This window comes from Dendrobates tinctorius, unplaced genomic scaffold (assembly GCF_039654945.1).
Source record: "Dendrobates tinctorius isolate UK_male_01 unplaced genomic scaffold, ASM3965494v1 ptg000051l, whole genome shotgun sequence".
NCBI classification, from domain to species: Eukaryota; Metazoa; Chordata; class Amphibia; order Anura; family Dendrobatidae; genus Dendrobates; species Dendrobates tinctorius.
Genome location: NW_027361719.1, coordinates 9,026,921 through 9,050,623, shown reverse-complemented (window position 1 = coordinate 9,050,623; position 23,703 = coordinate 9,026,921). Strand labels below are relative to the sequence as shown.

The 23,703-nt window shown below is 41.2% G+C and overlaps 1 protein-coding gene across 2 annotated transcripts in view; it reads right to left on the bottom strand.

Moving 5' to 3' along the window:
* The window catches only part of AVIL (advillin), a 134,626-nt gene that overhangs the window by 7,075 nt on the left and 103,848 nt on the right, over window positions 1-23,703 (bottom strand). For both annotated transcript variants that reach the window (XM_073576756.1, XM_073576757.1), the window contains exons 13-19: window positions 16,888-17,046; window positions 14,728-14,907; window positions 14,501-14,646; window positions 9,686-9,830; window positions 8,726-8,914; window positions 6,598-6,666; window positions 6,265-6,396 (exon numbers count right to left, since the gene is read on the bottom strand). In XM_073576756.1, the coding sequence (XP_073432857.1) occupies window positions 6,265-6,396; window positions 6,598-6,666; window positions 8,726-8,914; window positions 9,686-9,830; window positions 14,501-14,646; window positions 14,728-14,907; window positions 16,888-17,046 (1,020 nt within the window). The remainder of the gene's footprint in view (window positions 1-6,264; window positions 6,397-6,597; window positions 6,667-8,725; window positions 8,915-9,685; window positions 9,831-14,500; window positions 14,647-14,727; window positions 14,908-16,887; window positions 17,047-23,703) is intronic.

Here is a 23,703-nt window from a genome sequence, read left to right as displayed (position 1 = left end):
TTTGACGACCAGTCAAAGAGAGTAATGGAGATTTTGAGGAAACATTGGGATATACTCAGGACTGACCAAGACATTAGGGGGATAATTTCTCCCAAACCCTCAGTGACCTATAGGAAGGGAAAATCCATAAGAGATCTAGTGGTGAAGAGTCATCTGGAACCACATAAGAAGGAGGGGACTTGGCTACAAAACAGGCAGGCTGGGACATTTAGATGTGGACACTGTAGTTTTTGCAAGCATGTGGTACCATCAAAAACGTTTAGTAGTGCTTATACGAAAAGAACGTATAAAATGAACTCATTTGCTAACTGCAAAACTGCAGGAGTTGTTTATCTGTGCACATGTTCCTGTCCGTTGGATTATGTGGGCAAAACTAAGCGGGAACTCCGGATACGGATTGGGGAACATTTGGGAGACATTAGACATAAAAGAGAGACCCCACTAGCACGTCATGTTAATTTTGTTCATGGCGGTGATGAGAAACAGATTGGATTTTGTGTTATTGAAAGGGTTCAACCCACAGTGAGGCAGGGGGATTGGGATAAGAAGATCCTACAACGGGAAACGCGTTGGATTTTCTGGCTAGAATCACAAAGCCCTAAAGGCCTCAATGAAAATTTGAATTTTACTAGTTTCTTGTAGTTAGTGCATCTGATGGATCCACCATGCTATTTTTTCATGCTCTTTTTGAGCAAAGAGATTGTTCTTGGATATTTATCATCTTATGATTGGACCATTTGATTAGCTGGGATACATAGAGTTGTCTCCTGTAGGGGTTAATAACAACACTGTTCATGATGTCTTATGGATGCGGTTTATGATTAAGTAACGTTATTTTGGTACATTAACTTATTTAAAATGAGGTGTAATCCGGATATATAATTTTCTTTAGCCCTGGATAATACTGCCTTAGGGCATATGTATTTAATTAGCCCCCTTTGCTCTAATATACGTCCGCGGTTAATCACATGAATTGTGGCTGTGACCTATTGTGGTTTCCTCCCCCACTGTGGCTCTGGTATGGGCGGCGGTAGTGTGGTCACGTGGGGAGAGGATTTGATATGCGCCGAGAGGGACACACATGATCAGGGCATGTCACCGGAAGTGACGATTAGGGTCATATGATGTGGCAGTGGGACTATACCCCAGTGTATTGATCACTTGTGTATTGAAGACTTAGGCAAGAAAGTGAAAGAACTGGGAGCGCAGGTGGTCTTCTCTTCCATCCTCCCAGTGGATGGCCATGGAACAAGGAGGTGGAATAAGATTCTGCAGGTGAACAACTGGCTACGTCGAAGGTGCCGTCAGCAACGATTTGGATTTCTGGATCACGGAGTGAACTACTTATACGATGGACTACTTGCTAGAGATGGGGTGCATCTTACGAAGACTGGTAAGCATGTATTTGGAAGTCGCCTTGCTACACTTGTAAGGAGAGCTTTAAACTAGAACAACATGGGAAGGGAAGCAAAAGACCAGAAAAAGCCATACACCTGACAAATGCTATTGAGAACTCTGCTATTAGAAGTGGAAAGGAAGAACAAAGACGAAAGAATCTAATTAATAAAAATATTGGAGAAAGAGAAACCAATCACAAACTGAAATGTTTCTATACTAATGCACAAAGCATGGGCAACAAACAAGGAGAATTGGAACTACTAACACAGGAAAAGAAATATGATGTCATTGGAATCACTGAAACTTGGTGGGACAATACACATGATTGGAATACAAGACTAGAAGGATACAACTTATTTGCAAGAAACAGACTTGATAAACGAGGAGGGGGTGTCGCATTGTATGTTAGAAACGCGTATATCTGCACAGCGATTGAAGCTTCAGAGACTGGGAGTTCTGTGGAAACTGTTTGGGTAAGAATACAAGGACAGAACAATGGAAAGGACACCATTGTAGGCATTTACTACAGGCCGCCTGTGCAAGCTGAAGCTATGGATGAACTCTTTATGCATCAAATGGCCAAGTTCTCCAAAAAATATGACATAGTTGTCATGGGAGATTTCAACTATCCAGACATTTGTTGGGAATCTCTCTCAGGCAAAACTAACAGGTCAAGGAAATTCTTATCCTCTCTTGCTGACAACTTTATCTTCCAAAAGGTAAGGGAGAAAACAAGAGGAACTGCTACCTTGGATCTAATCCTTATAAACAGGGAGGAAATGGTTGAGGAGGTAAAAGTGGCTGGGACCCTAGGAGGTAGCGACCATGCCATTTTAGAATTTTGGATAACTAGAGGCGGAAGACCTGTGAAGACTCAGACGTCAAGGTTAGATTTCAGAAAGGCAGATTTTAAGGGATTCAGAAAGAGAATTGGAGGGATCCAATGGCTGGATATCCTTAAAGACAATAATGTCCAGGAAGGATGGGAAATCTTGAAAAATGAAATTCTCAAAGCACAGTTGTTAACAATTCCGAAAAGAGGGAAGAATAGGAAGCAGTTAAGGAAACCAGGATGGATGAACACAGAACTTAAGCACATGCTAAAAAGGAAGAAAAAAATGTTTATAAAATGGAAAGAGGGAGGCATATCTAAAGAAGAATATAATGCTGTCTGCAGAACCTGCAGGGCACAAATCAGATTAGCTAAAGCTGAAAATGAATTGAGGCTTGCAAGAGATGTCAAAAGCAATAATAAAGGATTTTGAGGATATGTCAAAAGTAAAAGAAAAGTCAAAGATGCTATAGGATTTTTACAGGATGAAAATGATGAAATGGTAAGACAGGATGTTGAGAAGGCTGAACTTTTAAATTCCTATTTTGCATCTGTTTTCTCTCAGAAAGGAAATGTAACATCAACTGTTATTCACTGTCCTATTAAGGGAATAGAAGAATCCAGGATATCTATAAACAGAAAGATAGTGAGGAAACACTTAGCTAGCCTAAATGAATTCAAGTCTCCAGGTCCAGATGAATTACACCCCAGACTACTGAAGGAGATAGCAGAAGAAATTTTTGAACCCCTCTCTATAATCTTTGAAAATTCTTGGAGAACAGGAGAAGTGCCAGAAGACTGGAGAAGAGCAAATGTTGTTCCTATCTTCAAAAAGGGGAAGAAGGTGGACCCAGGTAACTATAGGCCGGTGAGTCTGACTTCTATACCAGGAAAGATCTTTGAACAAATTATTAAACAACATGTATGTCAATACCTGGATAAGAATGAAGTGATTAAACAGAGTCAGCATGGGTTTGTAACTAATAAGTCATGTCAGACTAACTTAATTTCCTTCTATGACGGTATCACTGATTGGGTGGATCAAGGAAATGCTGTAGATATAGTATATCTTGACTTCAGCAAAGCATTTGACAAAGTCTCTCATACAATCCTTATTGAAAAAATGATTAAGTATGGAATGGACAAGGCAACTGTTAGGTGGATTCATAACTGGCTTAGTGATCGGACCCAAAGAGTGGTCGTAAATGGCTGCACATCCAGTTGGAAGAATGTCTCAAGTGGGGTTCCACAGGGCTCTGTCCTGGGCCCTGTATTGTTCAACATCTTTATCAACGATTTAGATGAAGGAATTGAGGGTAAACTGATTAAATTTGCTGATGACACAAAGCTAGGAGGGATAGCTAATACTAGAGAAGAGAGAGAGAGGATTCAAAAAGATTTAAATAAACTGGAGAAGTGGGCAGCAACTAACAGAATGGTTTTTAACAGGGAGAAATGCAAAGTACTACATCTGGGCAATAAAAATGGAAAAAGCATATATAGAATGGGAGGAATAGGGCTAAGTGACAGCACATGTGAAAAAGACTTGGGTATACTAATAGATCACAGACTGAATATGAGTCAACAGTGTGATGCAGCAGCAAAAAAGGCAAATGCAATTCTAGGATGTATTAACAGAAGCATACAGTCTAGATCACGTGAAGTCATTATTTCCCTCTACTCCTCTTTGGTCAGACCTCATCTGGAATATTGTGTCCAGTTTTGGGCACCACATTTTAAAAAAGACATCAACAAACTGGAGCAAGTTCAGAAAAGAGCGACCAGAATGGTGACCGGTCTGCAAACCCTGTCTTATGAGGAAAGGTTGCAGGATTTGGGAATGTTTAGTTTGCAAAAGAGAAGACTGAGAGGAGACTTAATAGCTGTCTACAAATATCTGAAGGGCTGTCACATTGTAGAAGGATCAACTTTATTCTCATTTGCACAAGGAAAGACTAGAAGCAATGGGATGAAACTGAATGGGAGGAGACACAGATTAGATATTAGAAAAAACTTTTTGACAGAGTGATCAATGAGTGGAACAGGCTGCCACGAGAAGTGGTGAGTTCTCCTTCAATGGAAGTCTTCAAACAGAGGCTGGACAGACATCTGACTGGGATGATTTAGCGAATCCTGCTTTGAGCAGGGGGTTGGACCAGATGGCCCAGGAGGTCCCTTCCAACTCTACGATTCTATGATTCTATGACTAGCAGTGCGCGTAATCATGATGCGCTACCGGAAGTGATGATTGTGGTCACATGATATGGGGGCGCGTCCCACTGCAATGATTGCAAGGAAGACACACAATCACGGCGTGATACCGGAAGTGACGTCGCAGTCTGAATGCGGTAAATATGAGCCGGCGGGAGACAGAAAACACGCCGCACACTGCATTGATCATTCGGCTGGGGTGATGAGACCCCTTGTGCTCTTTTGCCCCTGATGAACCCTCAGTATCCAAGAGGGGGAAACGCGTCGGGCTGGGCTCGATATCATCTGATGGCTGATAAGTATTTTTTTGAATTTTTATGCTGACAGACTGATGGATGGCAATTTGTATATTGGGTCATTGGGTTATCCCATGAATGAATTTAATGGTGTTTTTTGCCATCCTCGCTTATAAAAGAGACTATTGTGTCTATTGTGGATTTTTGAGGACTATTATGTCCTTTGGATACGTTAGATCAGCAAATATTTTTTCCTGATGAACTCCTTTTGGATTTGATCTATGCATTTTTGTTATGTGTAAACGCTTTTTTTAGAAAGCCACAGTCTGTCATCTATGCAGCATTTAGCATTTTTTCCTACGAGATAAGTTTCTAATTGAGCTGCAACCATAAGCATTTTTCACTACGAGATATGAGGGTGGATATATACCCACCACTCTGTGTCAAGAATAGGTGTACTCCTAGAGACAGTATATGGTCTCTCCACTAGGGGTCATTTTTTCGGGATTTGTGTGTGTGTGTTTTTTGTGTATCCTCGTCGTGGACTAGGGTCTGTTTAGGGTGCTATTAGGGTCACCGACGTTGAGCGGGGGCACCACATCGCATATATTAGGGTGCCAACCTCCGCGGCAAGGAAGGGACGCACTAGGGCTTATTAGGGCGAGTGTAGTGCCCTGATATATTGCACAATTTGTATGCCAAAAATATCATGTACCCTGTTCCCTATACTGGTATTATCCAGGTTTTAAATATTGGAATAAAAGTTAATTTTTAGGGTCAAATTTATTTTTATTTTTCTTTTTGCTATCTTGGTTTTTTTCAGAATATTTGATCCATTATATATATTTTTTGAGGTTTTTAAGCTAGTTTATACACAATTCTTGGAGAGAATAAATCGCAATTAATTATCGGATTCCATTTTTTCTATATGTTTTCAAGGGTTGGTATCCATGCACCTACCAATACTGGAGGGCAGTACTTCATATATTTTTTCCTATCGGAAGAAGGGAACATCTGCATGTGAACACACAATGCAAAATGGAGCCATTATACAACAGTGTGCTTGAGGCTGCTTTTAGTCTGGATACAGACTGTGAAACATGGAGATCTGAATTCAGTCTTACCAATATATGACCTTTTTAACAAATCTGGCCCAGGTTAAAAGTAATACTGTAGACTCTCCAGTGTCAGTTTACCTGGCAGTAGCAATTACATATCTTGTCACCACGCTACCCCTGCAGCCAATCATTGACTGTAGCAGTGACCACGGTTGATAGAAACACTCAGGTGACCACACAGCCAGTGATATTTCTTGAGCCCATAGACTGATGGGGTACAGGAAGAAGAGGCGACTGGTTAAGTGTTACTCTTTTTATTATTTTAAACTATTGAAAATCATGGGGTTGAAAAAAGTCTTTTAATCATCACTACATTAAGCCATAATACCAACAGTAAAAGTGAGAAAGATCTCAGTATTTCAGAATAGGCAGAAGTGGTCAATCTGTCAATAAATCATTTCATACTATGGTTAGTAACCATACCACGTCCACTTAATCGTGGTCTCACCCCTGCTACCAGCCTTCTCACCTCTTTCCTGGTGGGATCTACTCCCTCTGGCAGCTCATGCTTCTGCTTTCCTTTTAGGTCCTCAAGTGGGAAGCACTGGAAGGTATTGCTTGGGCTTGGTGTACTGGGAGATAAGGCCATTCCATTGACATCCTGCAAGAAAAAGTGCATTGAACGGCAGTGTCAGACTGAGAAATGAGAGACTTATATTTTATAGTTGAGTTATAAAAAGCAGCCAAGGTTCATGATGGAAATACTGGATACACTACAATTGTGAGGGAAAGCCAGTCAACTATTCAGAAATGTAATACTTTAAGATATTTTCTAAAGTTATTATACAAGAAAAAAAGATACCCGAGTAATTCTCTGGATGGCCGTGGAGTCACCGAGCTCCTTCTTCATCTCCTCATAGGACTTTCCATTCTAGAAAGGGATTAGAGATGGAAATAAGTGAATTTTTCTAATGTTATGTTATTCCTAGAGTTGTGGATGATGCTAAAGAGACTACGGCAAATATCTCCCCTCATTTATTAATCAGCTCAAACCTGAATTTAGTGGGAGATGCACACAAGTCACTTGTACAGAAGTGGTCTCCTATCTATAATCTAATTGCCAAGAAATACGCCATTACATTCTTCAATTAGCTGTTAAGTCTAACAAGTGGACCGGTTTGAGAAATATTCCTCCGGAAGAGACAACATGGTTTTTGCTACAGTATTTAGAAATAAAAATGGATGGGCACTGACATAATTAACAGAGAGACTGGATGCAGCCGAGGTGCAACAAGACCACATGAAATTAATGAAAGAACCGAACATACACTCCTCAACATTGAAACACCAAAAAAAAAAATTATAGAATTCACAGGATAGATAGACATGTTAGCGATATGCAAATGATGAAAAAATGGAAACCAAATTTTCAAAACATCTTGATTTCTTCAGTATCCAGTATGAGCGCCACATGCAGAAATACGCTCACTTGCCTCGGCAGCTATGAATGAGGTTATTAATGGTTGTTTGAGGAATGTTCTGCAACACTGGATGCACTTGGACAATCATCAAGATCCGCTGCTGGCACCTCCCTTTTGCAATTGCTGTCAAAGGACATCCAGATGTGCCTGACGGGAGACAAGTCCGGAGATGCTGTAGACCTTGGTAGCACGTTTAAAATATGCAGGCTGACCACAGTAGCACACGCAACATGAAGCCTGAATATGTCATGTTGGGAAAAAATGGCTCTTGTGGCATTTGGAGAAATGGCTGTACCACTGGTTCTATGACCAAATAAATGTAACACCGAGATATTAGTGTTCATGAAATGAAAACGAGAGGGGTCCAACTATAATCCTGGGAGTAGGACCGGAGTGACTCTCCCTCTTGAACACCTCTTTATGGTGTTGCCCACGTGGTCATCAGACCAATTTCCATCTATCACTGCATCCAAGACAAAGGCGGAATTCATCACTGAAGAGGACAGATCTTCATTCCAGTCTCCAATGATGTCTTGATCTGTACCATAATAGCCTTTGAGAACGGTGGCGTGAGGTAATGAAACACCTGTAGCAGGACGTCTGGTTTCTATCTTATTGTTGTTCAAACACATTCTGATGGGTTGTGTAGATGCTGTTTGACTCCTTAGGTTTGATTTTTGATTATTAATTTCTCTTGCAGTACTGAATGCATCACTACGCATCATCATTCTAATTTGACGATCTGTCCGCTTGGCACTTCACCTATGTTCCCCTCTTGCTGTCTGTCCAGCTCGTCATATTTCTCCCAACCCCAGGGAATCATAACGTTGAACAATGCCGATAAGCTTGGGCTTCGCGTGTAGTGATCCGTCAGAGTGATAAACCAAGGTGTCCAAGTTCAAGGATTTTGTCCCTCTCCGTTTCAGACAAGTGGAGATAACTGACAAACAGGAGGCATCACACAATCATCCCATAAGACTTGATCAGATTTTTGAGTTTTCATGTGGGTAAAAAATTAGCTTTCAGTCTGTCTTTTAGGCTACTTCAACATGTCACAGAGTGGAGCGAAGTGCTTCAAAATGTGATTATTTGCAGATCTTTAGGACACCTGCTACTTCTTTGATTTGCAATTTCAATGTTGAGGAGAGCATATATAGTCAAAAGATATGTAAAAAGGTAAAGACAGAAGCTAAAAACAACAAAATCTGTACTGTGTTTCAAATTTTTTTGTAAGCCAAAAATGTTAGCAGGTAATTTATTTTATGTATATTTGGGAAGGGCGAGGCATGAGGTTTTAATTTGTTTGTGGTTTTTTTTTGCACTGCATATTTTATAGGAAAAACCCACGTAGTATACAATCAAACAAAAAAAAAATAATAAATTCATTACATTTATTACAACCACCCAAAAAGCCAATAAAATTTTGGTATTTGTCAAAAAAGACTAAATTGTGTGTTCTGTTATACAATGACTCATGAAGCCGGAGCTTAGAATTGTTTGATATCTCACACTCCATTTCTGTGGATCCCAAGCCAAGAACCATCCAGTAAAGTTTGGAGGCTCAAATCCTTGTTTGATGACGAGTATTGGAGTATCGGGATCTCGGGCACTGGGATGAGTCTTTAGGTAATCTATAGCAGTTGCCACCGCTTCCTTCTTTTCAACATCATTGGCCTCCACTCCGATCCACAGGAATATCTTGATGCGGAAAGGAAATTAAAATTAGTCACTAACATAACCATAGTTTTTTTGGTTAATTAAAGAAATGATGAATCAAGTTTATTCCAGAAACGCAACACAAAATATGCTAAAACTTGTATTACTTTGCTAAAGGGAATGTCGATTACTTTGATACTGATGACCCATCATTAGTATGGGTAGGGGGTCCCACACCTGACACTCCCAATGATCAGCTTTATTACCTCCGGCAATAGCCAAATATAAACCGTTTATGGAGTGGAACATCACTTCCCCATAGTGGTTTAGTGGCTTCTTCATGGTACTGCAGATCTGCTCATATTCTCTTCAGTATTTGCTGAGCCACAGCACCTGGCAGTGAGCTCTACACAGTGAATGTGCTTTATGCTCTAGTAACTATTTGGCCACCACTGGAAGTGTGTGGGTACTGAGTGTTAGATGCTCACCTATCCATCTACTAAGGATAGATCTTCAATATCAAAATAGAGGAAATCCCTTTTAATTTATACTACTTTTAACAGCATTTCTTATCCTGCCATCAGGGATTCAGCAGCCTGGTACAAATAGTGGTATTCCCAATATCCACTGCAGGGAAAAACGTAGTATTACATGGCCGTTCATGTAATGCATGGATGGGTAGGTCTGTAGAGCAGGAGGCTTTCGTCTGCATTTCTTCTCTGCTCTGGTTCATAAAGAAGAATCCTGTTGCTTGTTTTGTTCATTATCCCTATTGTTTCCTATGATTGCCTTGTGTATTTGTTTCCATCTGACCTGATCCCATGTGTCCAAGAGCATGACATCAATTGGATCAAGGTCATCTTGGTTGAAGTCCGTGACTTCGGTAACCACAAAGCGCCCAGTCTTGTTGGAGCATTCAAATAGCCGGGGAAGGACATCTGCTACGACTTGCTGAAGCCTGAAATGAACATCGGACAAAATTACATGACATGTCAAGGCCAGGATTGATATAGGGATTTATTTATTTACACATTTCCACAATTAGGATTTGAATATAGTTGATTATTATTGGACATATTGGTGATGATTAAAGAGAATTTGTCACCAGATTTTTGCTACCCCTTCCGAGATCAGCATGATGTAGGGGCAAAGAGCCTGATTCCAGCGATGCATCACTTACTGGGCTGTTATGATGAGTCACCGAAGGAGGAAAAAAACAAAATACCAGCTAAGTCCAGAAAAACCAGAGAGGTTGGCAGCTATCGGATTGCAGACCCCTGAACCTATCCACAACAACTAGCAGTAGCCGTGGGGGGTTCCTACGGTGCCCTAGACCCCTCGATCACAGCCAGAGAACTACATAGCCTAAAGACAGAAAGGGGAAAAACTAAACTGCCCCAGAGCAGACCCCAAAACAATAGGCAGCCCCCAACATATAATGACGGTGAAGCAAGATGAAAACACTAACACAGATAGAAAGATAGGTTGAGCAAATGATGGGGCCCAAGCTAACTACATAGGACAGGATAGGAAAGCTGCTGTCTGCCATCGGCAAAAACCCTATCAAAATGAGCCAACCGACTGATAGGAAAAACAGGCCCTGAAGTCGCTAGGCTTCAAAAGACTATATCGGCACTCAGGTATATTCTGAAGACAGAGCAAAAGATCAACAGATCAGAGACAAAAATGGAATTCAGCTCACCCCCGGCCGGGGATGGCAGAACTCCCAAAAAACAAGGCAAAACAAAAACCAAACTGAAGAGTACAAAGCAAAGCAGAAAAACTTAGCTTTGAGACGCAGGAATCAGACTGGTCTCCAAGAATCCAGCAGGAAAATCACCAGCCAGGAAGAAGGGCGTCGGCAACCTTATATCCAGTCCTCAATTCCAGCCACCCAGTCATCATCTAGCTGCCCAGGTGTTTGGTAATCAGTCTCACTACCTTCCTTCACTAGAGGAGGGAGTTCATCAGACCTCAATGGTGAAGGGAAAAATGAACTCACAACACTGGGCTACTTCCTGCAGTTTTTATAAAATCTGTTTTGTCTGCTGCAGATCTATCAGTTCTCTAAATGCTGAGCTCTGTATAACCCCTCCCACACTACTGATTGGCTGCTTTATGTGTACACTGTGCATAGACAGAAATCTGCCAGCGTTGGGGGCATGGTTATACAGAGCTCCTGAATATGGAGAACTACCTGGCATCAGGTTTACTAGTCCTCTAGTTATAGTCTACTGAAGATAAAACTGTAATTGTACCAAACCTACAGCAAGCAGTTCAGTAAGAGATCCATTGCTGGAATAAGAGTCTCTGGCCCTACATTTGCTCTCAAATGGGATAGAAAAACCCAGTGACAAATTCAGTTTAAGCTAAATGGGGCAGAATGCGCCTTTCATGATTTGCACCATATACAGTGCGTGCGCACCCAAGAAGTATAATCTTTTCCCATGCACAAAAGACCATTTTACTCAATGAACAAGCGTTTCTCTCGTTCATCGGGTGATCGGCGGCCTGTTCACACTGGAAGATTATCAGAAAACGAGCGTTTTTAAGAATGCTTGTTCACAGTTATCTTTCAGTGTAAATGCAGCTTTAGTTTGCAGTGTCTAAATGTCAGAGAATATTGATGAATGTGTCCCAGTGTTTTATTAGTATTCTCAAATCGGTTTCAGAATCTGTTGCACAGCTGGAGTATTTCCTTGTGTTCTCGTGATGATTGCACATGGATAGCTGACTTTCTGAAGCACCAAATGAAAATACTGAGAGATTTACTAAAGTAATTGTGACAGAATTCTGACGTAATTTTAGCTACAAATCTGGCACTTATGTCTGACACCAGATTTTAAGTGTTTTGGACACTTTGTGCTTCTCAATAAACAGTTTCAAAAACTGTTTAGGCAAAGGGGAGTTGTGAACGGAACCGGATATAGTATATGCTACCCGATCAACAGGCAGCATGTATCAGATCACTGGCTTCACCCATATGTGTTTAACCCCTTAGTGACCACCAATATGTCTTTTTACTGATCTCCATGCCCCGACGGGTGACAGTCCTGTCATTGTCGGCTGTACACTATAGCTGATAACATGCTGCATCTGCCATGATTTGTGTTGGTACCGACGATAGCTGTTTAACCCCTTAAATGCTGCTGTCAATAATTACTACATCATCTAGATCAGGGTTCCCCAACTCCAGTCCTCAAGGCCCACCAACAGATCATGTTTTCAGGATTTTCTTAGTATTGCTCAGGTCATAATTGCATCACCTGTACAATACAAGGGAAATCCCGAAAACATGATCTGTTGGTGGGCCTTGAGGACTGGAGTTGGGGAACCCTGATCTAGATGGTTAACAGAGTGCGGGGGCTTTCTCTTTAACCCCATCGGCACCATAAAATCTTATTTGTGTGGTTCTGATGTTTGCTATGGCAATTCATGGCCAAATAACTGTCACAGAGTGACTGACCCAACGGTTGGTCGGTCACCAAACCGCACAACACTCAAGGGAACACCAAGGAAACTATAACAACAGTGGGCCTTGTTGACAGGGATCGGGGGAATGGACTCCTGCACTCACCTGAAGAAATGCCCTGATCTCACCATCGTCCCTATACGGGTTCTTTCACCCCGCCGCTGAGCAGGATACCCAATCCCTCACTTGCCTTGCTCCTATCCCTAAGTAGGGAACTGGCAGGTGAGAGCACTGGTCCCACCGCTGCACTAATACAACAAAAGGAATACAAAAGATAGACACCAAACGGGACAACGTAACAAAAAATGCAACACTTAGCTTCTGCTGCAAAGCACCACACAGCAGAATAAAGATACCAGATCAAAGTATTCAGCTGAAGCATCAATGCACCCAGACAGCTCCTTCCTCCAGAGTCACTGTAGAAAACTCTAACACCGACAGTCAGCTGATGCATCAGGTGACCTCTTGAAGGATGGTGGGAGTGGTCACCACCCACATCAGCTGACCCGGCAGCAATGCACCATCCACATCAGCAGACCCGGCAGCAATGCAATTACACCAGCAGGCCAGCGGGGGGGAAAAAAAACTGACATTAACCCCCGATGGCCTGAAAGGAAAAAAGTTTTAATCTGAGAAACCATATCTGCCACAGATCCAAAAATGGATCGTGACGATAACGGTCTTAAAGTCTTCCAGCTACAGTGGCCTGTTCAAAAGTCAGCAACATTTAGGTGGTAAAAATCAATTTCTTCATTCCTGTTATGCCATTTTGTATTAATTCCTGAGAAGTACCTGAAGGGTACCTGACAGCAATTTTGAATACATTGAGGGGCACCATTTTTAAAATGGTACCACTTTTGGGAATTTACAATATATAGGACCCCCAAAGTCACTTCAAAACTTAATAGGTCACTAAAAATATAAGTTTTGTGCAATTCCTTGAAAAAATGAAAAATGACATTTTTAAACCTTCTAAAATGTGAACAAAATAAACGCAATTTTACAAATGGCGCTGATGTAAAGTAGACATGAGGGAAATGTTATTTATTAATGTTTTTGTGTGGTCTGACTATCTGGATTAAAGGGATAATCACTCAAAGTTTGAAAATTGCAAATTTTTTTTACATTTTCGTAAAATTTCTGATATTTGTATAAATAAACACAGAAAATATTGATCTCAATTTACCATTACCATAAAGCACAATGTGTCACAAAAAAAAACAATCTCAAGATCAATTAGATATGCTGAAGCGTTCCAGAGTTATTACCACATAAAGGGAGACTGGTCAGATTTCAAAAATTTTGCTCAGTCACTAAGTGATTAACTCTGAAACGCTGCAGAATTTCAGAGCAAAACATAGCTTATTAGTAGCCGGAGACCGAGCCGAGCAGGAGAGTAGTCACATAGGCAGGTTCCCGGCAGCTTCTCCCCGCCCAATGCCCAGGAGTGATAGCTCTCTGCCTATACACATGTGCAGGGAGAGACTTGTCTCTAGGGTAGCGGTCAGAGAGGAACCGCAAGTGGAGTCACCTGTCTGACTATTCTATCCTGCGCCCATTAAACATTTTTCTCTGAAATGCCGCAGTGGGTGAAATCTTACAGTCAGCGTCTGATGCTGCCTGTGGATCGGTAAGAATGTGTCACATTATATCACAGCCACTCATGACAACATTTGCTCTTTAAGTTTGAGATGTGACATTGATGGACTGAGTGTGCATTATTACACATTGATCAGGATCAGCAATGTCAAATATTGCACTAAATCATGCACACCATGACAACTGGTATATGTTAGTGTTGGAATAGTTAAAAAAAAAAAAAAAAACATTCAATGAAAAGATGAACTTTTGATTAGTTATACTGTAAGTAGCTTAAAGAGATCCTCAGTCTACAATTATTTATAGTAAAATCTGATTGGTAACAGAAAAGAAGGAAGCATGAGTTGACTTTTGTGCTTTTTCCTTGTTAGATAATACAAGTTGGTAGAGAATATTTAGACCCCAAGTACCATTTTATGTATCATTCATGTGTCATGTAAGGTCCATCTTTGGACCTTTTTACGCAAGTGAACAGGTTAGTTGAGAAAAAAAGGGCTAAATGGTTTTGTATCAAGCACAGAACGGTTTCTTAGCATTGCTTTAAAATAACGTAATACCTCTTGTCATTAGCATATGGTGCTTTTCCACCTAGAATCTCCCAAAACTGCATTGTTTCCTGTCCTTCAGCTAAGGTCTCTTCGTTGCCATCAACTAAAATGACTGACAACTGCTTGGCCATTTCTCGTTCATCTCCACTTGATCCCTGTTACATAAAGTAAAATGTATGGTAATATCTGCGTATACTGATATAAATATTGGATTGCTGTAGTCCTGGCTCACTCACCTTGCCATACCACAAGAAATAGTCTGCCTGTGTCTTCAGGAGAAACACATCATTGGAGTTGAGGGAAGACGCATATGCAGGAACTTCCACAGCTTTGGTATTGGAAGGTTCTGTCCCATGAATCTGGAACAGTCTGACTGGTGGCTCAGGCTCCTCATTGTCCTTCCGGGATGTACCACCCTGTACAACCAAGTTACAGACAACAGTAAGGCTGGGTGACTTGAACTTTAATAGTAAATTATAAAATGCAGGTCACATTCTGTGTTGTGTTTTTTAGGGGAATTTTTCATTGCTTTTTTTTCTCGAGTTAGTTAAAAACATAGTATTGGATAAGAGTTTGGACACAGCTGTTCATGCAAATGTTTTCTTGCTTCTTATTGGAATGTGCATATTGTAGGCTCAGGCTGGAGGCAGCAAAACCATGAAGGCACATATGGAAACAATTAGTGAAGAAACAAGGGTAAAACAAACCAGAATAATGTGTTACACCTTAGACTCCTCAAAAGCCCCTTTTTATTTTATGACCCCTTGTCATGAAAACATTACCTCTGCTGCAGAGGATAAGGTCATCAGATTTACAGATTGGCAGCACCACAAATAACAGCCCTCATAAAATATGAACAGACATTAAGTAGCAGACACAATTCAACATCAACTGTCCAGAAGAGACTGTGACAAGCGGTCTTTATGCTCAACTTGCTGCAAAAAAGTCATTACTGATGACTGCAAAGAAGAGACTTGTTTGGGCCAAATAAAAAGAGGACTAAACATTAGATCAGTGGGAATCTATACTGTAATCTGATGAGACACAGAAAAGGTGGTGTGGGCAGACTTCATTGGTGACGCAATTAGGGTGTTTTCACATTAGCGTTTACGGCCGCAGCGTCGGCACGGCTGCCGCTAAGCCCCGTCCCCTGCCGCGCCTCCTCCAGTAGCTCCGCTGCATGCATCCTGCGTCCCCTATCTTTAGCACTGGGGACGCAGGCCGAGCGCAGGTATGCGTTTGGCGGCGCATGCGTCCTTTTGACGCTGTGCCGACCAGCGCCAAACGCAACCTGTAGCAATTTGGTGCAGTCGGAGCAGCGTCAAAAGGACGCATGCTCCGCCAAATGCATACCTGCGCTCAGCCTGCGTCCCCAGTGCTAAAGATAGGGGACGCAGGATGCATGCAGCGTCATGCGCCTGTAGGCGGAGCTACCGGCGGAGGCGCGGCAGGGGGCGGGGCTTAGCGGCGGCCGTGCGCAGCCTGACGCTGCGGCCGTAAACGCTAATGTGAAACCACCCTTAGTGATTTATTACAAAATTAAAGGTGCATTTACCCAGCATGGCTAAAACAGCATTATGCAACCACATGCCATCCCATCTGGTTTGCTTTTAGTGGGATTATCATTTGCATTGCAACAGAACAATAACCCAAAACACACCTTCAGGCTATGGGCTATGTAAGGGATGTGTAACCAAAGAGAAGAGGGAGGAATGAAGTGCTGCGTCAGGTGCCATGGCCTCAACAATTAACCAAATTCAACCCAACTGAGATGGTTTGGGATGTGTTGGACTGCAGAGTGAAGGCAAAAATACGTCAAGTGAACAGCAACTTTGGGAACTACTTGAAGACTCTTGGAAAACCACTTCAGGTGACTACCTGATGAAGCTGCTTGAGAGAATGCCAAGGATGTGCAAAGCGGTCATCAGAGTAAAAGGGGGCACTATGAGGAATCTAAGGTTTAACACATATTCTATCTTTGTTTCACATGTGTTTCTTTACTTTCCATATTGCACCTTGGTGGATTTGTGGCCTTCAGTATGAATCTACAATGTGCACATTCCAATAAGAACAAGTAAAAATTTTGCATGAACAGGTGTCCAAAGGTTTGACTGTTCTGTATGTGTTGATGAGACTTTTCTTTTTGCATTTTTTTTTCATTTTTCTCATTACATTTCATGTGGTTCTATGGAAAAATCAGTAAGTGACCATATTGCAGAAAAAGTCAATGTTTTTTAAATTAATTTATTAATTTTTCAGAAAAAGGAAACATAAACTTGTGTATTATAAGACATACAGCTCCAGGAAAGGCTCATTCAATCCTCCTCTTTAAAATAAAGATCCTAGGAGTAGTATGATTTGCCTGGTCCTATATCCAAAAACAATGGAAGGCTTACCTCAAATAGGACAAGCTTTCCTTTGAATATGGCCATAAAGTGTCGAGGTTCTTTTCCCATGCATACTCGCACTTGCACAGGTTCACCATTAAAATCTTGATCAAGCTGAACAGCTAAGAAAGCGGAGGCTGCTAGCTCATCCTGCGATGCATGACGTCCCTGCAGGGAAGATATCAGTATCAGATAATCAGGGCAATGCACAGTAAAGTCTTCTTAATATTTTCATAAATTATTTTTTCTAAATGCATGGTGCCTATAGTGAAACATGGTGGTGGCAGTGTCTTTTTGTGGAGCTGTATGGGTGCTCCTGCTGACTGGGAGATTCATTTCACTTGGTGCTGTACTTAAAAATCATATAGAGGTCATACAAAATACTAGAAGTGTTTTTTATGTGGGGTGTATTAATTTTTGCATCAACTAATTTGAGTAAGACTGAAGATTTTGTAATGAAAATTATTGTTATGCACGTAACACTCACACATGGGTAAAGGGAGTAAGGAAGACTTAATACTGAGAGAAGTCACACCTACGCCCAGCTGGTCCTGTACAGACTAGTAAATCACTAGCCATACAACTAAAAACACCACCTTGGACCTGACTCCCTGAGAGGCCATCGAGGGATTTCTCTTGCCTTCCGAGGAACCAGTGGGGAGGAAGCAACACAATGCCATCAAGGGGAGAGGAAGGTGTGCAGGTGGACACGAAGACCCAGGGTGAGAAACTTAATGTACGTTCGTTAAAGGGGAGAGAGGGAATAGAAAGGAGAACCAAAAAAATAAATGAAACTAGAATAACCTCCCAGAAACCTAACCTTGGTAAAAGGAAACGGTGCTGGAAAGAAGACAAATAGACACACAGCATGACTATAAGCAGTGTTAGCCTAGCAGGGTAAATCCCTTAGCTAAAGGGCTGAACCTCCTTAACACAAATCCACCTTGAAGTATAGCCAGCAAGAAAGTGAAGTGAAGGGATAATATATAAAGCCCCACCCAGAACATGATAGGGCAAATCAAAATGGGAAAATGGAAATCACCTGGAGAGGAACAAACCATCAAGGGAGAACGAAGACAATAGGAAAAATCAGCATTTGAACCAGGGAAGAAAGCAATAGCTCAACAGACAGCAGAATAGACCATGAAGCAAGTCACCCAATCAAATCCCCAAACAGCTATGACAGCTATATTATTAACCTTAATTTTATGTTATTGGTTAAAAATGTTCTATGAAACTCAGCCTTATCAAAATTTTGGAAATTGCTCCTGTGTTCAGTGAGATATTTATTGAAATCTTATTTTTAAAAGGGTGTGTAACATATATATACACTCACTGGCCACTTTATTAGGTACACCTGTCCAACTGTGTGTTAAGACTTAATTTCTAATCAGCCAATCACATGGCGGCAACTCAGTGCATTTAGGCATGTAGACATGGTCAAGACAATCTCCTGCAGTTCAAACCGAGCATCAGTATGGGGAAGAAAGGTGATTTGAGTGCCTTTGAACGTGGCATGATTGTTGGTGCCAGAAGGGCTGGTCTGAGTATTTCAGAAACTGCTGATCTACTGGGATTTTCACGCACAACCATCTCTAGGGTTTACAGAGAATGGTCCGAAAAAGAAAAAAAATCCAGTGAGCGGCAGTTCTGTGGGCGGAAATGCCTTGTTGATGCCAGAGGTCAGAGGAGAATGGGCATACTGGTTCGAGCTGATAGAAAGGCAACAGTGACTCAAATTGCCACCCGTTACAACCAAGGTAGGCAGAAGAGCATCTCTGAACGCACAGTGCGTCGAACTTTGAGGCAGATGGGCTACAGCAGCAGAAGACCACACTGGGTACCACTCCTCTCAGCTAAGAACAGGAAACTGAGGCTACAATTTGCACAAGCTCATCGAAATTGGACATTAGAAGATTGGAAAAACGTTGCCTGGTCTGATGAGTCTCGATTTCTGCTGCGACATTCGGATGGTAGGGTCAGAATTTGGCGTAAACAACATGAAAGCATGGATCCATCCAGCCTTGTATCAACGGTTCAGGCTGGTGGTGGTGGTGTCATGGTGTGGGGAATTTTTTCTTGGCACTCTTTGGGCCCCTTGGTACCAATTGAGCATCGTTGCAACGCCACAGCCTACCTGAGTATTGTTGCTGACCATGTCCATCCCTTTATGACCACAATGTACCTAACATCTGATGGCTACTTTCAGCAGGATAATGCGCCATGTCATAAAGCTCGAATCATCTCAGATTGGTTTCTTGAACATGACAATGAGTTCACTGTACTCAAATGGCCTCCTCAGTCACCAGATCTCAATCCAATAGAGCATCTTTGGGATGTGGTGGAACGGGAGATTCGCATCAGGGATGTGCAGCCGACAAATCTGCGCCAACTGTGTGATGCCATCATGTCAATATGGTCCAAAATCTCTGAGGAATGCTTCCAGCACCTTGTTGAATCTCTGCCACGAAGAACTGAGGCAGTTCTGAAGGCAAAAGGGGGTCCAACCCGTTACTAGCATGGTGTACCTAATAAAGTGGCCAGTGAGTGTATATACATGTATATATATATATATATATATTCTATTATTTCTAATCACTATTTTTCGATGATTACTTTGTATCTCCATTCATACTGCACCCACACACACACAAATACACCATTTGAAAGGTAAACTTGCCCCCTTCAGCAAGAAAATAGCCATACAAACCACACATCCACAATTTGATCACAAAATACAGTTTAGACATTCATTTGCAGATGGCACCACATAACCCCAAAGCACACTTCCACAAAGCTGCTTACAGACATCACAAACAAATCCAAACATCTGCCTTGGGGTCTTTCCAGCTTGCTCAAGTGCTTGCCCGGCTTATTTCAGGCACATTGGAGGATTGTACACTTTACTTCAGGTGAGTCACATATGCAAACACCTTTTAGATTGTGAGCTCCATCGGGGACAGTGATGAAAATGTGTGCAAACTGTAAAGCGCTGCCGAATATGTTAGCGCTATATAAAGATTATTATTATTATTATTTGTAAACATGCACTGCTTTTTCGCTGATTACTTCGCCCCACACACAAAAGATACACCATTTTAAAGGTAAACTTGCTCCCTTCACCAAGAAAAGAGCCAAACAAACCGCACATTCACGATTTTATCACTAAATACAGTTTAAACATTCATTTTCATAAACCTGCAGAAAGACACAATGACCTGCAGGTAGCACCTCAACCGGAAGACATTTTTTTGGCCTCTACTTATCAAACCAATTTATTGTATTACCAATCTACATATATAAATATCTGTCTGTGTTCGTCATCTCATGAAATGCATTTACATTAGACCAGCTTGCTATTTCTGAAATTGACTGCGCCCCCGACGACCAATGTGCAAAAAATTTGCGCGGGCCAAGCTAGTATATACACTCCCTGACAGACGTTATGTTGCTTATCCATGTTATGTAAATAAAAGTTTATAACCTGACGTTAAATTCATCCATTGGTTGTATAAATTATTCTTTTGAAAGCTGAAACCCTCCGAAATGTGGTTTAGGTTAAGAAAATAAATTGGCATCAATGCAAATTTATTGATCATTTAATGGACACAGAAAGGTCAGATTTTGGCAAGACAAAAGTTTTGTCGGCCACAGAAAGTGATGTGATATTCAAACAAATAATTGACTTAAAATAGAAATATGCGTTGCATAACATTGGTGAATGAAGTTGTGGTGCTGCTGATAGGGAGAGGGTTAAATTAACCCTTCACGGTTGATCCAGTGATTTCCAAATTAATCCACAGGGCGTTGCTAGCAACTGGGAATGACCACACGGAGACGGGGGTCTCTGTACGGGAGGATCGAGACAGATCACTAGTCCCCTTTATTTTAGTCACTTCTTTTATAATATTTTGCTTAATTATGCAAAGTTCTCAACTACCAATAGCATAATTTCACTTTATAAGCCAATAATATTGCAAGAAAACCGGAAACTGCATATATGTCCGTATCCAAATAGCATAGAAAGTAGTATAATGGCATATTCTTCAGAGTTCTACACCCCCGGTTCCCTTATCTTGCACCTGATGGGAACAGTCTAGTTTCATGACAGCCTGAACTTTTTCATCCTAATTACAAAAATTTATCTTACAGCAACAAAAATGGAGAAACAAAACCTGTTGTGAGTTCATTTTCTGGTCTACCAGTTGTGAGTTCAACTTCAGGCTCCTATGGTGGTAATAGGAGGTAGTGAGGCTGATTTAATCAGTAGAGATCTGCCACCTGATAAGGAGGATGACGATTGGACCTCAGGAATCTCAGACTGGATTTAAGACAGCTGACGCACTATTCTGGTGCTGGTGATTCCTTCTGGCTTGTCAGGTCTTGGTTCTCAGCTCTGTTCCAGTCAGCTCAAGCTAAGTTTTTCTGCTAATGTTCACACTTGATTTTGTTGGTCTATTCAGTTTTTTGTGTGGTCAGCCAGCCCCGGCTGGGGCTGTGCTGAATTTCCACTCTTACTTATCTGTATTTGCCAATTTGCTTTTTGTACCTTATTAGATTGACCTCTTTTTGCTCTGTCTCAGAATATTTCAGAGTGCTGATATAGTGGGAGAAGTCTAGTGAATTCAGGGTTAATTTTGTTATCAGAAGTGTTGGACATTATTTTTGTAGGGTTTTTGGCAGATTGCAGACAGTGTCTTTCCTTTCCTATCCTTTCTAGTTAGTTTGGGCCCCATCGTTTGCTCAGCCTATTTTCCTGCCTGTGTTTGTGTTTTCATCTTGTTTCACCGTCAATACATGTGTGGGGGCTGTCTTTCCTTTGGGGCCTGCTCTGGGGCAGTTAGTTTTCCCCTTTTCTTGCTTTAGGCTTATTTAGTCCTCCGGCTGTGACGAAGCATCTAGGTTCATTGTAGGAATGCTCCACGGCTGCTGCTAGTTGTGTGGTTAGGATCAGGGATCTGCAATCTGCATAGTTACCAACCTCTTTGGTTTTCTGTGATTTAGCTGGTATTGTTTTTTCCTCCTCGGTGACCCATTCATAACAGAAACCTTCAGAGAATGGAGAAAATGATATTCAGCTCTGATTTTAGTTTTAACCCTTCACACTATTAGAGTCATATTTAATATTTTTGTGTGACTTCCATGAGCTTGAAGGACTGCATCCATGCGGTTCAACAATGATTCATACAATTTATTAATGAAGTCATCAGGACTAGCAAAGAATGCAGTCTTACATGCCTCCCAGAGTTCATCTAGATTCTTTGGTTTTGTCTTCCAAGCTTCCTCTTTCATCCTACCCCAAACATACTCAATGATGTTCATGTCTGGTGACTGGGCTGGCAAGTCCTTGAGCACCTTGATCTTTTTTGCCTGGAGGAACTTTGTTGTAGAGATGGATGTATGAGATGGAGCACCATCCTGCTGCAGAATTTGACCCCTTTTATGATTTGGAATATAAGAGGTAGCTAATACTTCTTGATTTTTTAGGCTATTGATATTGCCTTCCACCTTGCAAAAGTTTCTCACACCCCCATACTGAATGTAACCCCAGATCATGATCTTTCCACCACCAAATTTAACTGTTTTCTGGGTGTATTTTGGATCCATATGGGCTCCAGTAGGTCTACTGCAGTATTTGCGGCGGCTGTGGTGTAATTCTACTGAAGATTCATCCACCTTCTGCCACTTTTCCAGCATCCATCTGTTTAGCAGGCTGTGGGACTTTGCAAGTGCCACACGGTTTTTTATTTGCCTTTTGTTTAGTGCTGGCTTCTGGGCACTGATTCAACCATTGAGGCCATTTCGAGACAGAATCCTACAAACTGTTCTAGTTGACACAGGGACTTGAGGTGACCAGGCCTGTTGGAGCTCTGCTGCAGTGGAAGAGGGGCTTGCTTTGGATTTTCTAAACAAACGTTCCTCCTGAGCAGTTGTCTTGCGGGGTCTGCCGGACCTGGGCTTGTTAAACACATCTCCAGTCTCTTCGAATCTTTTTTTAATTCTTTGTACTTGACGATGAGACACATTAAAGGTGCCAGCCACCTCTGCAGTGGATCTGGTCTTCAGCCTCTTGATAATCCAGGCTTTGGTCACAGGGTGGATTTTTGGCATGTTGTCAGAGCTCAAGTTGCAGCTCAAGTGAAGGTCTGAGGTGCTGGGTTTCTTTTTATACACACCCACTAATTAACTGATCATTTACTGAGCACAGGTGAGGATGTAAACTAGGATAGAGTGCATTATATGAACAGGCAACAAACTTTTGTCTTGCCAAAATCTGACCATTCTGTGTCCATTAAATGATCAATATTTCTGCATTGATGCCAATTTATTTTCTTAACCTAAAACACATTTCGGAGGGTTTCAGCATTTCTGAAAAGCGATATGTATGATGGGTGTATGGGCATGGGACTATGGGATGGAGGATGTGTGACGGGTATATGGGCACGGGACTATAGGATGGGGGATAATTACAATTTGCTACAACTAACCACAGTTAGTTACTATGCCCGGGCAGCGCCGGGCTCTTCAGCTAGTATAATATATATATATATATATATATATATATATATATATATATATATATATATATATATATATATATATATATATATATATATATATATATATACACACACTTTTTTTTTTTTTTATTATGTATATATGTATATATTAATAGAGTTACTATATATATATATATATATATATATATATATATATATATACATACATATATATATATATATATATACACATACACATACACACATATACACACACATATACATATACACACACAGACATGTTATATATAAAAAAAAGAATTGT